The sequence below is a fragment of the Cannabis sativa genome, chromosome 1, assembly GCF_029168945.1.
Source record: "Cannabis sativa cultivar Pink pepper isolate KNU-18-1 chromosome 1, ASM2916894v1, whole genome shotgun sequence".
Taxonomy (NCBI): Eukaryota; Viridiplantae; Streptophyta; class Magnoliopsida; order Rosales; family Cannabaceae; genus Cannabis; species Cannabis sativa.
Genome location: NC_083601.1, coordinates 27,524,963 through 27,538,892, shown reverse-complemented (window position 1 = coordinate 27,538,892; position 13,930 = coordinate 27,524,963). Strand labels below are relative to the sequence as shown.

The window sequence follows — 13,930 nt, the reverse complement described above, 5'->3', positions numbered from 1 at the left end:
TAGATAAACTCACTGATCACAGAAATTTATCATATACTTTAATATTAAATCAATAAACTCATACATTCTAATAAAAAAATACAATAAAATGAAATGAAAAAGAGAGGGCCCGAAATCTTACATTACCTTCAACATTGCGATGGTCTGTCTGAGGTGGTCGTGGGTTGGAGAAAGAGTTTGTCATGGATTGGTGAGAGAGTTTGAGATGTATGATGTTAGAGGTTGGGTCGGTGGAAATATTTCGATTCGAGAAGAGAGCGAAAGAGAGTAGAGGAAGAGAGAGGCAGGAATGTGTTGAAAAATTGGAGGAATAATTTAGAGAATGGACAAAAGTTAACCTAGTTGGCCAATATTAGTTAGCATTAGTTTAGGAAAAAAAAAATTAAACTTAATGCGTAGATATTTTATCAAATTTTCCTTTGAGAATGAGAAATATTAAGAGGCACACACTATAAATTTAAGTATAATATTATTGGTGTCTTCTAAATCTAATATTGACTGGATTCCACATATTTTGACTTAATAATAATATAAAAAATTATCAACTGATAATAGAATAACGTATCAATATTATATCAATTATTTTAAGGTGCCAAATAATAATATTAAAATTGTGCTATAATTTTTTTTGAGAAGAAAAGTCTTGAAACCATCTTGAAAGCAAAAAGGATCGGCTAATTAGGAATTTTGTTCCCTGAATTTTGACGTATACCAAATCATGTCCCTTGAACTTTTAAGGTCGTTAAAAATGCCCCTTGAACTATTGAAATTGTTGGATTTAAGGACTTTTTTTCAATTTTAGTAAAAAAGTCTAATATGGATGAAAGTCCAAGGGTCATGGTTTAGTACATGTCAAAGTTATCAAAGTTTGGGAAGCATTGTTTAGTATATAAACAATCACTGAAATAGTAAAATTGAATGAAATTAGACAAAAGTTCTTAAATCTAACAATCTCAATAGTTCAGGAGTATTTTTAACGATCTCAAAAGTTCAGGAGACATGATTTGGTACATGTCAAAATTCAGAAGGCAAAAATCCTAATTAGCCAAAAAGATCACTGAAAAAGAGTTCAAGAATACAATCGGGATGCGCAAACCATCAAATTTTACTAGTAGCATCCGGCAATGCATATTTGGCAAGGGTAAAGACAACAACATGTTCTAGCACAATGAGAAAAACAAACAAACCAAAATCATAAAATTATAATAAAAAAATATAAAAGTAAATAAAACAAATAATACATCACTTTTTTAAAATATGTTTTATTTTTTTTAATTTTATTTAAGTAATTTACAATGTAAATATTTAAGTTTGAGATAAATAAATTTTTAAATAAAAAAATTAATATATTTAAAACACACAAATTGTGTACGTGGTCGGCTGAGATTGAGAGTTCTATAACTACCAAACCCGTAACAGAACATTTCCCGGGTAAAATAGAAAGCGGGTGGGGACCCACGAGAATCGAAGAAGCTCAGAAATCCAACTTATCTATCCTATTCCCTATCCGATAAGAATTCCACATAACAACACCCATTCTTCTTCCTCCTCTGCTTCTTACTCTTCCCAACTACCCATCCACTCCATCGCCGGAGAATCCCAACAATGGCGCTCTCCGCCTGTCTCTCTTCCTCCATTTGCTTTCATCCCACTTCAAACCCTAGATTCTCTCCCAAGCGCACCCCCACTACCACTACCTCAAGGCCCCTCAGACTCCTCGCCCCACCGCCGGCCGCCATTCCTCCTCTCGCTGCCGACGTAGACGGCACCACCATTGCTGTCATAGGCGGTGGCTCCGTCGCTGCCTTAGCCGCCGCGCTCTCCCTGACCGACCCCGAGCGGCGGCGCAAGCTCCAGGCCGAGGAGGTCGGAGGTGGCGACAAGGAGGTTGTGAGAGAGTACTTCAACAATTCTGGGTTTCAGAGATGGAAGAAGATTTATGGAGAGACCGATGATGTGAACAGAGTTCAGAAAGACATAAGACTCGGACATTCCAAGACCGTCGAGAATGTGTTGAAGATGTTGGCCGATGATGGTCCGCTTAGTGGAGTCACTGTCTGCGACGCTGGCTGTGGAACCGGCTCGCTTTCGATTCCGCTCGCAAAGGAGGGCGCCATTGTCTCTGCCAGTGATATCTCCGCTGCCATGGTTGCTGAGGCTGAGAAAAAGGTTTGTTTTTAATTTTCTTTTTTTGATCAAAGAAAAAAGATATGCTGGTTTGTCGTTTTTTGGGTTACAGTGTCGTTTTTGAAAAATTATAAGTATGAGTGTTCGTTTCTGAACTGAGCATATAGGCTTTTCCAGCTGATAATTGAATTTGAAATCAAACAGAGTTTTGCATATTGTGAAATACTCGAGACTTAATGTAATTGGACTTGGATTTTCTTTGATAATAACTCTGTTTTGCTTGGAATTTGGTAAAAGCAGAAATTTAAGACATTTATAGCATGAAAGAACTACTTGGATTTCATATTGAGAAATGCTAAAGTTGTTCAGTGGTGTCTATACGAGTCATAGTATCATATGAGTATTGAATTTCACATATTTTAATTTAATAACTATTACAAAATATTGCTAAATATTAGCTTGGTGCCACCTTGTTGGTGGTACTGGTACAGCAATTCTCTTTCATTTTTTAAGGGAAAAAAGTATTAGCTATTTGGTGCCAAGTATAGAATGTTTGATTGGTTCATGCTTCATTGGACAATAGGATTGCAGAAATTTTTATCCCTTAAAATTTGCTGAAAGAGTTTATCTTGCTTATTTGTTTATGTTTCAGCTGAAATTGTTTCATCTTTCAATGTTGTGCAATGTCAGTTGTCTTTATTATTCTATAATGTTTTTACCTATTTAGATTGTTCAATCTAAACTCTTAGAAAAACATGTGAACCTCAAACTTACTTGAAATATTTTGCAGGCGAGAGAAGAGCTACCAGGGTCAGTAATGCCAAAATTTGAAGTGAAAGACTTAGAGAGCTTGGATGGTAAGTATAACACAGTGGTCTGTTTGGATGTTTTAATTCATTATCCTCAGAATAAAGCAGACGGAATGATTGGCCATTTAGCTTCCTTGGCTGAGAAAAGGTTAATTCTGAGCTTCGCACCAAAGACATTCTATTATGATCTGTTGAAGAGGGTTGGAGAGTTATTCCCAGGGCCTTCAAAGGCAACGAGGGCATATCTCCATGCAGAGGCAGATGTTGAGAGGGCTTTAAGAAAAGTTGGGTGGAAAATTAATAAAAGAGGCATTGTCACTACACAATTCTACTTTTCAAGGCTGGTTGAGGCTGTACCCGTATAACAAGTTAATTTAATAAAGGTTGGATTTCAGTTTTGCCGTAATGAAGTTTACTCTCTTATATTATCTTTCTAGAAATTAAAGAAAGAAGAAAGAAAGAAAGAAGGGTGTAGAATTGTTAGAATGTTAATCCGATATTTTGTAAAGCTCAAAATTGTTGTGTAACTTATTGCTTTATGCTTGTATTCGTGGATCTGTATGTACATTGTATAGGGTAATTCATTTTATGAACTTTAAATATGAGTAAATTTATTTTCGTTTTTTGGAAGCTGAATCGATTGCCTTGATCACTTTTGGTGGTAAAACTCAACCTCTTAAGTTTTGAGCTCATACACCAATAGGGTGATTATTATTATTATTACTTTTATTTTAGAAGAAGAAAGAGAAGTATGATAAATGTGAGAATGGTAGTTTAGTAAATTATAAACAAACATTTGTATGTTTGTTTGTAAATATAAGGTGTTTGATGATAGTAATGATAATTTTTGTTCAAACAATTATTTTGGGAAGAGACATAGGCCAAACCAAATTTTGAGTATCACCAAATTTTGGAGTGCAATTTTAATTTTTAAGTTTTTTATTATTTTACAAGTTTACAAATCTGATTTTTTTGAAAAAAAAAAAAATATATAGGAAAAACAGTTTAGGATTTTTTTTTTTTTTTTTTTTTGTGAGTTTTCGAGTAACTAGCTGCCACCAAGTAATTAGTTACTTTATATTGTTTTTCTTTTCCTAATTTTTTTTTCTTTGAATTTTCATAAAAATTATGTTATGGGAAAAATTAAAAAAATAATAAAAGAATATAGGAAAAACAATTTAGAATAACTAGTTACCTCCTCATAGTGACCAGTTACCTTTGAATTTATAGGAAAAACTATTTGTGTTACTTTATATGTTTTCAAACTTTTTTTGAATTTTCATAAAATAATTTTTTGAAAAAAAAAAAAACTTATATTTTTTAGACAAATGGTTTAAAAAATAGTGAAATATGTGTAATTGTCACTAATTTTGAAAGTAAACAGTAAAATGACTTAAAATTTCGAGTCTTGCCTACTTTGCCAAAAAAAAAATCGAGTCTTGCCCTTTATCTTTTGTTCACTGTTCACTCTACCCCCTTTCATTTTGGCGCCAGAAAAAGTAAAGGGCAAGACCCCAAGGCTCGAGTAAACCATGGTGGACACGGAGGAGGACGATTCGATGACCGAGTTGTTGCGAGACCGATTTAGGCTTTCTACCATCTCTATTGCTGAAGCCCAAGGTTCCTTCTTCTTCTCCTCCTCCACCTTTTTCTTCTTTTAAATCCATTTCTTTTCAATTCACATTTGATTCTAATCCTATAAACAGCGAAGCAAAACGACATGGAAGTATCTGAAACCGTAGTAGCTTGCATTGGCGATTTAGCATTCAAATACACAGGTATTGTTCCCACTGGATTCTGTTATTGTCGCTTTTTCCTTTTCCGAGAATGGGTTCTTATCATTTATATTTATATCTATGTTATTGGGGGTAATGAATGTGATAGGCTCTGTTCTATTAACATGTTGTCTGATATTATCAGGAGTCGAATTTGTTTATTACTTTAATTTATTTCATATTATTAAATTTCATTGCTTGGAGATTGGAAGGAAATCATGTGTACCAAGACCAGAATTTTATTGATTTGTTTATTGATAATTTGGGTTGGAACAGCCCCAGTGAGATTTATCAAAGTTTTTAGTATGTGATGTTGAAGATGACTTAGCTAGCCCATGTGGTTGGGGGGAGTATGGGTTCAAATCCAGTTGGGTCTCACCAACGGCTTAAATGGAAGATAGCTCATTTTCATGTTTGCCACACTAATTAACTATTGCAAAACATTAAATTTCATACTTCTTCAAAGGAGAAGGATAACATACTTAATAATTGAATGATCATTATCAGCATACCAATCAAGGACTATAGCTCTTGTTTGGTGAAAAGCACCACCAAACAGTATAATTCGAACTAGGCATTATTGTGGGTTTAGGCTTTGATTAGTGACATTAAATGCAAGTAATTCTAAAAGTGCTTGTGTACTATCTTATGGGATATTAGTAATGGTTCTCTGTTGTTTCTTGTTGTTATTATTATCTTTGCCGCAAAGCAGAACAGTTAGCAAAAGACCTTGAGCTATTTGCGCAGCATGCCAGCCGTAAATCTGTGAACACGGAAGATGTCATACTTGCCGGTGAGTTTTTGAAAGCCTGCAGCTGCAGGAACTTTCAGCTCCTTCACTATATATATGATTAATTTTTTAAAAAACAAAGTAACCTCTGAATGGAGTCTCATCAAGATATTCTTTCAGCTCATAGAAATGAACATCTAGCTGCTTCATTGAGGTCTCTCGGTCATGAGTTGAAAGCCAAAGAACCTCAATCTGAAAGGAAGCGAAAGAAAGGACCGAGGAAGGAAGACAAATTGAGAGCAAGTACAAGTGCTGTGCATATTGAAGACTAGTTACTATAATAAAAAAAAAAACAAGGCTCGAATTTCATCATCAAATTCTATTTGTATATGTGTCAACTACAAATTTGCTTGGCGCTGTCAAAATTAGGAACTATTCTCTTACTTTCGAGCCTCATTATAATGAGTATATACTGCTCAAAATTCTTCTACAGCACTGGAAATCCTACTCAAATTTCTGCAATTACTCAAGAACAGTGACCAATGCAGCATTAGTGGTCCGACCAAAATGTAAGCTATGTAACATGATCAAGCTGCACGTTTAAAAGTGTTTCAAGACCGATTTGATACCAACTTTACTGTGTTGTCTGACCGAAATGTCTCACATTGTAATAAGAATTACTCTACTCATCACTTGTAGCTTTGTTGTCTGACCGATTTGACAATTACACATAAGTTGATTAGCAATTACACAAATAGAAAAATCTTTCACGACAGATGTGCAAGTCTTTTTAGGTCGTTTTTTTCTATGTTGTTTTTGGAAGTTCAAATCTTCCTGATATCATTTTAGGTTGCCTTAAAAGTGACATTTTATTTAGAAGACATGTTAGATAAGATAACCATAGCTTTCCGGGAAATGCTTCCCCAACCTCGTGTTTCTCCTCAATCACTTTGGCTATGGGAGGGTTTGGGATTGAGATAAGACTCACCATCGATGAGTACAAGAAAAGCTTCAAAGCTTAGAAAAGAGAGAAAATAAATAAACTTTTCATAATATCATATCCTAGTTTCGAGTGTGGATTTGCAAATGCTACTAGTAGTAGTGACAAAGATTGAGATAAGGTCCATGACTGGTGTCAATGCTTGGCATTGATTGGTTTCACCAACCTCTCTTGTGCATTTATCTACATAAAAACAAATAGGCTTGATCTTAAAGCAAATAAAATGTCAACTATGTATAAATCCTGAAATGCGTGTTTCAATATCAACATACATTTATATAAATAAAAATATATAGGGAGCTGAAATTACGGGTAATGAATAATCCCTATGAACTCTTTTATCTCTAATGATTGTAGTTGTACTACACTTTGTAACATGGGTGACATTCTTTTATTTGTTATCTTTGTTTTCATAGTGATTGAGCAATTCAATGTGGAAAGAATCAATTTCTTCCTTTTGTGTTTTCGAGCAAAACTTTATTGTTATTATTATTATAAATGTACCTTTATCTTTACTAGCCACGATATGCAAATTTTTTTAGCATTTTTAACACAAGTGCTAAAGTCAAATTAATGCTAAATTTGAGGTGAGAATAGGTTTGAATTTGAGCACTTTTTGCATTTCAATATTTCATAATCTATGGTTCTATTTAAACTAGGCCCGCTCTTAACCGATAGTGTGCTATGTTGTTATTTGCCAAATTTCGGCATCAATGGAATACGTACGCACATATACTATACACTATAGCCACTTTTTTATTTATTTTTTATATAAAAAAATATTGCTATCAGATTTCATTCATCTGAAATATTTAAATCATTAAATTTAACCACTCACTCATAACATATTATATTAAATAATGTCAAGCACCACCATATTATAAAGTAACTCATCATTTTTAAGTGATCTGAATTACACTATAGCGATTATCGACGCAAAAAAAATTTAGTCAACAAGTTAACTGTCTAGCTAAAGATATACAAAATCGGAATACGAGTTCAATATAAAATAAAATGACTTATATAAGACTAAGTTATCTCATAGACAAAATAATTTTAGACCACTTTCAAGAGGTATTTAATATAAGTAAATAATGAAATCAAAAGTACCTACAAAATAAATAATTATAAAAAATAGATTAGCACATTATACAATAATAATGTTGTGAATTTTAAATTAAGGATGAAACACAATTATTATTTTAACAAAAAAAAAAAACTTTTTTTTTCACTTAACATGTGACCATTGTATCGAAATTAATTTGTTATGTCTAACTACTAGAGTTAAGTCTTTAAGGCAGAAATATACTAGTCAACTGAATCTATATTATACATAAAATTTAAGAGATTAATCAAATTTAATAAATTAAATCCCAATTAAATTAATTATTTTGCTCAAAAAAAAGACAACAAAAACTCAATTAGCTAACAAATAAATAATAAAAAAAATAATGATATAAAATAATAGAAAGAAAATTCTTTCAAAATTATTAAAATATAATTAAAAGCAAAATTTAAAATTTATTAGTGAAAATCTGTAATAACACTCTTTGAGCTTGTATCTATAAGTAAAACTAGTAACAACATACTTCAAATTAGTCAAATAATTTAGTACAAACTAGCTAAACAAAATAACACAAATTAATTAAAAAATATGGCACAACTAACCAAAACAAATATTAACTCGTCATTTAATTGGAGAAGAAAAAAGTTGGTAAAACAATAAAAAGGAAAAAGAAAAACGAGTAGATGTTACAATTAGTAGAGTTGGTTATAAAGTCTCTTTAAGAAAATGAACAAAACTCCGTATTTCTAGTCTCAAATACCAAAAATTTTGGAGGCACAATTAAAATGAGTGAATAGTTCCTTATTATTATCATGAAAAGTTAAGGTTGCATTATTATTATACTCCCAAAAAATTAATGATTAAGAAAAAAGCAGGCCTAAAAAGGAGGAGAAAAGAGAAAGGTACAATATAGGGTCCAATAAATATACATTTTTTATACATATATTTAATTAAGCATGTGTATGCATCCTTGTATCCTTTTCCTATCCAACTAGAAGTGTTTATGGAACCTCTTTTGTCGTTTCTATACTCCATTACTGGTCCTGCCTCATATTTTTCACAAGGAATATCCGTATATATAAATACCCAGCTTCTCACTTAATCAATTGAAGTGATCAATGGGCCTACAACACAATTCAATCTTTATTTCAATCTACCACTCATTAATTATTACATTTGGCATAAAATAAAATAAAAAACCCAACAAAATAAAATGTGGTAAAATTCAGCAAAATAAATTGTATTTTTTTTTTGGGTTTTCAAATTTCGAGTTGTACCATGTCCTGAGTCTGCTGACCTGACTTATCTTTTAAAACTTGTAAGAGATTTGACATGAGGAACAGCTTTGACCATGAAAGGCCAAGCCCATGCTTCCAATCCAATAATGGAAAAGTTATAGCCACCCATTTGATAAATGACACGTGGATAAAAGTATTCATCACACATGTTTAATTAATTAATTTTTAAAGAAAAAATAAGGATAGAGCCAAACCACGTGAACCTTTTTAGAACCTTAACCGCTGCAATGCAATGTCTCTCTTTAGTCTTTCTCTTACGGCTTTCTTTCCGGAAAAATTGTTTCATATTACGTACATCTCATGTCACCCCAAATAACGCCACGAAATTTACCATAGCTAGAGTTGGACACTACACATTTGTTTGGTATCTCGTGTTACACTCTCATATTATATTAAATTGTATTTTATGCAAAATTATATATAAGATTGAATCCCATGAGCACATTTTCTTCTCTTGTGTGTTGTCAAGCAGGGTTCTTGATATGATGTTCAAGTGGATGGGATATAGAAGGTGGCCGACTGATTATGCAGGCTGGCGTATTTGGTTAGCTTTGAGAGGGCAATGCTCTATGCACAGGATCAACTCGTCCATTTTGGCAGTTGTAGTCTACAACATCTGGCTCAATAAAAACAGATGCATCTTTAAAAGTTACTCAAAATCCATTTGTGGTATTGTTAATAATGTAAAGAATACTGTTAAGTACATGTTACAAATCGTAAACACTAGAAAGCTAAATACTTTTGAGAAAAGATATGTGCTAAAATTACAAAGTAGTTAGTTTTTGTGTGTTTTGGTCTGCTTCTCCTTGTTTGGAGTTAGTAGTTGGGTCCTGTGTATTTTATTGGTGTTTGTACATGTTCTGTTGATTAATGAAGTCTTTTCTTCTTGATAAAAAAAAACTATATATAGGATTAACTTTTATGGGCACCTAAATATATAATATTTTAGTATAAATTAAAATGTAATATGATATTATATAAAAATATGATATATATAATCCAATTCAATATACCTAATAGGATGTTCTAAAAGAGCTTTAAAAAAACTACACGAGTGTCTATTCTAATATTGTTTAAAATGATTGTCATAGCTACTGAAAGAAAAAAGAAGAAATCTACAGTATGTGATCTCATTTTTATTGAGAAATTAAAATGGATAATATTTTGTTTGAAAAAATACTCGTGGTTCGGCCTTCAGAGAATCATAATCATCATAGTCATTCAACAATCACAAACAAGCAAAGGCGAAATCATGTATAGCCAAGAGGTGGTCATAGAACCCTAACAATATACATGTGCAAAAACCGCATATGTAGTTTGGTTTAAAAAATAGTCTAAACCCGCACCACGAATATCAATATTGATTATATTAAAAAAAAAAATGGGAAACTTATAAAAAAATATTGGAATTTGGGTTAACTTTTACAAAAATACTGTCACGTAGTTTTTAAAAATATTGTATTTTTATAAAACACCAATAGAACACAAAATAGAATAACTCAAAACAACAGTAGAACAACTAAAAAATAATAGTAGAACACCAGTGAAAACTTAACACAGTATACTGCAGTATGAAACTTATAAAAAAACACAGTAAAAATTGATAGTATATATACTCTAAAAAGGCTATTTTAATATATCGATATCCGAATTTTTTTTGTCATTTTTTATATATAATTGTGTATTTTGTATTTATTTAAGACTATTTATAAAAAAAAAAAATTAAATAATTTATACTGTAGAAATAAGATTTAAATAATTGTTTACCACACGTTTAAAAATAATAATCACAATAGGTGCAAAAAAATATTCTAATCATATTTTCAATTTTGTACACTGTTTGAAATTTTTTAAAAGTTTACGTGTAGTCTAAATAGCTATAATGAATACGATTATAAAAAATAATTTGACTAAAAAACTCTCTTGGATGCTAAATCAAATAAAAAGAATATCATATCAACTTTTTTAGGGGATGTACTATAAAATTACCTTATATACAAATATACATATAGGACTGGACATCGGGCGGGTTGATCAGATTTTGGGTTCTCAGGTTTTGAGTTTAAAAAATTGTATCCGGACCCGACCTGTGAAATGGTTTGGGTTTGCAGGTTTCGGGCTCGCAGGTTCACGAGTCTACAGGTTCGGGTCGACTGAGTTGGTTGGGTCACGGGTTGACTCGGTCAACTCATTATTTCTTTTAAAAAAAAAATCAAATTTTATGTGATTTTTTTATATATATATTAAATTAAACATTTAAGTTATAAACTTATAACACTATAATCTATATTCGTTAGACTAAAATAAAATAAAAAATGAATTAATTTCAAATCTAAAATACAAAAGTCATATATACTATATTGTTATTTTTAATATATTATCTGTGTAATAAAAATAAAATGATTAAATTTTAGGTTTTTTTAATATATTATATATGTAATAAAAATAAAAAATATAAAAAGTGATCGGGTTCGGGTTCAACTCGAAACCCGGTAATTATAAAGACCAACCTGCGAACCCGTCTAAAAGTGTACAAAGTTGGACCCGACCCGTCTGAATAAAATGGGTTTTTTCAATTTTACGAGTTGACTGGGTCGGATTCGGGCAGGTTGGCCAGGTCCGAGTCAAACCCGTTCAATATGTTCAGTCCTACATATATATATATTAATTGATGCTTTTTCTAAGTAACTTTTATTGAGTTAAAAATAATTAATCTTTGTTAAACTTAGCCCTTCCTACTTTTATTGGTTGGTTCCACTAATACTTACAAGTGATAATTGCTCTTACAACTAGTCTATTACAGGAATTTATGTTGCAAAAATCTTAATTAAGAATTGAAAACAAAAAGAATAGGGCCTTAACTTGACACAGGTTATGCGTGCCTACTCATCTCTGATACCTAGGGCGACTACTAAGAAAAGTGGGAAACATGACTTCAATACAATTGATAATTTAAAGTACTACATCGTGCTTAAAAAGTTAAGGGATAATACGTGACATCTCTTATCAGCTCATGTTGACATCGCTTTTAACCAACGATGTTGAGTCTTTAAAGTGAGGAAATTGAATGACCAATTAATAATAACATAAAGCAAATAAAAACACAATTTTTAGAGATTCGACTCAGTATAGTTGTAGTAACCTACTCCTTTTAGTTGTAATACTTAGAGAATTATTAAGATTACAAGGTCTGACCAAGTGAGTTTCTTAATATTCTCGAAAAAACTTACAAGTATTTTTGTAGAGTAATTGCTCTTCAAAGTGTAAAAAAAGCAACCCCTTCCTCAGTGAATGACCTCACTATTTATAGAGACAATGTAATACATTTAGGTCCTAAAAAATAAGAGCAGTAAATTAAGTTCCCTATTTTGGTGGGAGTTGGTGAAGATCGGCTCTAGGCTGGCAATCCCACAAATCTCTGTCTGGCAAGTTGATCCCGAATGAATAGGATTATTGGTTGCTATTTTCGTGGAAATAATTTAAGAAATAATCTGGGAAAGATATGCTTCGCATTATATTTAGTTACCAGACAATTCATTTTGCCCAATATGATCAGTTGCACGACATATCATGAGATACTCGCTCCGTCTGAAGAATAGTTGCAGGATAGCTTCACTTAGATGAAACCGACTTTGAGATGGATCTAGTCAGCCTATTTGGGGGATATGCTCTGACCAACTCTTAACATACCTGCCACGTGTTACCTTGTGAAATGTCAAGTCATCTTGTGCGAAATTTGAGATAACATTTGCTATCCAAGTCTACATAGGAATTGTTGTTATTCGCATGGGAACTTTCAAGGTTTGTGCATTACTCGGATTAGTAACACATGTTAGGGCTCACGTGTTGTTTAGGATGTGACGTTTGCCCTACTCGAGGTGAGTGTATCTTCTTTAGTGTCTTCAAATCTCCGCATTTAATGCTTATTCAAAAACTGAGAAATGAGGAAGCGTGTTTTGACGGTTGCACACCCCCACTCCACTCCTTTAATAATTGGAATTTTTGGCATTTTTCGGAGGAAAACTCATTTTCAATTACATATCGAGATTGCCCTTTAGTGGGTCTATAAAATGAATTTTCAAATTCATTCTAAACTTTCACCGATTCTCCAATTCATAAGGTCGCTAAAAGAATGAGATTTGGTTGAAGGATTCTTCTCCTCACAAGTAAGCTTCTTCAAATTGTGAACCTTATACAAGCTGAGTTAAGTGCATTCAATCTCGCGACAAGCTTGACTTTCCTATTTGTGTAAGTTATACGTTATTTCTTGTGATATGCGAGATGCACCTTATTAATGATACAATCGTCTCGTCGATCATCTTAATACATTTGATATTTTTCAAGAAGACTCCTTTTATGTTTTCTTTTTACAAGGAGATCATTTAATTTTTGATACACATGTCACATGAATAGCCCACGCATTTAAATGAGTATAACAATTATAATTTGAAAATTACTATCATTTTAATTAATAAATAAATATTTATTATTATTATTATCAAATTATTGAACTTTTTAATGCATCATGCTTTTGAGCTAATTTATTCATATTTATATGTTGTGTTTTTAGACTTGTCGTACCTTAACTTATATTTTCTGTATTATGTCGTACTTAAACCTATTTTTTTTTTCTCTACAGTGTTGTGTTGTGCTTAATATATATTTTTTTATATAAGTAATGCTCATTTCAATTTTATGCCTTGTTAGAAAATTCATATGTATTGATGACCAACATAACAAGATAGTACGTATAACATTATTTTCGAGAAATAGTACTATTATAATATTCTTATATGATAATTATATGTCGTCTTTTTACATACTGTTGTCATGTCACATGTATCATGAGTTCATGACCCATTAGCTTGTTCCCCTCTAAACAATCTCATTAAATAATTAAGGAATTTGTTTCGTAGTAATACAAAAAGAAATTATGTTTTACAGATGGCACCATTGGACACCTACCTAAGATTTTCCTCTTTGGATAATAATAGAGATTTAAATTTTATTATTATATTATCTTCAAAGTGGGGTTTTAGTATTATTATGATCTAATAATCAATGATTTAATTAAAGGACTTTTTTATTTCAACACTTTAAAATAGTTTAGTTTTTTTTTTTTTTT

At 31.7% G+C, this 13,930-nt stretch overlaps 2 protein-coding genes across 2 annotated transcripts; both read left to right on the top strand.

The window, feature by feature from the left end:
• Nucleotides 1–1,434: 1,434 nt before the first annotated feature.
• Nucleotides 1,435–3,572, top strand: LOC115705677 (magnesium protoporphyrin IX methyltransferase, chloroplastic). Its single transcript, XM_030633076.2, has 2 exons — nucleotides 1,435–2,169; nucleotides 2,918–3,572. Exons 1-2 carry the CDS (start codon nucleotides 1,606–1,608, stop codon nucleotides 3,299–3,301), a joined length of 948 nt encoding a protein of 315 aa, XP_030488936.2. The 5' UTR covers nucleotides 1,435–1,605; the 3' UTR covers nucleotides 3,302–3,572.
• Nucleotides 3,573–4,313: 741 nt separating this feature from the next.
• LOC115705680 (protein MHF1 homolog) lies at nucleotides 4,314–6,216 on the top strand. Its single transcript, XM_030633079.2, has 4 exons — nucleotides 4,314–4,556; nucleotides 4,643–4,714; nucleotides 5,424–5,504; nucleotides 5,622–6,216. Exons 1-4 carry the CDS (start codon nucleotides 4,469–4,471, stop codon nucleotides 5,771–5,773), a joined length of 393 nt encoding a protein of 130 aa, XP_030488939.1. The 5' UTR covers nucleotides 4,314–4,468; the 3' UTR covers nucleotides 5,774–6,216.
• Nucleotides 6,217–13,930: the final 7,714 nt, after the last annotated feature.

What these genes read in the sequence shown, in the direction of transcription:
- LOC115705677 (XM_030633076.2), top strand. Translation starts at nt 1,606, where the DNA reads ATGGCGCTCTCCGCCTGTCTCTCTTCCTCCATTTGCTTTCATCCCACT. An exon ending in TTGCTGAGGCTGAGAAAAAG is followed by an intron (nt 2,170 to 2,917) that starts GTTTGTTTTTAA and finishes AATATTTTGCAG; the next exon opens with GCGAGAGAAGAGCTACCAGG.
- LOC115705680 (XM_030633079.2), top strand. Translation starts at nt 4,469, where the DNA reads ATGGTGGACACGGAGGAGGACGATTCGATGACCGAGTTGTTGCGAGAC. An exon ending in CTCTATTGCTGAAGCCCAAG is followed by an intron (nt 4,557 to 4,642) that starts GTTCCTTCTTCT and finishes TCCTATAAACAG; the next exon opens with CGAAGCAAAACGACATGGAA. An exon ending in TTTAGCATTCAAATACACAG is followed by an intron (nt 4,715 to 5,423) that starts GTATTGTTCCCA and finishes GCCGCAAAGCAG; the next exon opens with AACAGTTAGCAAAAGACCTT.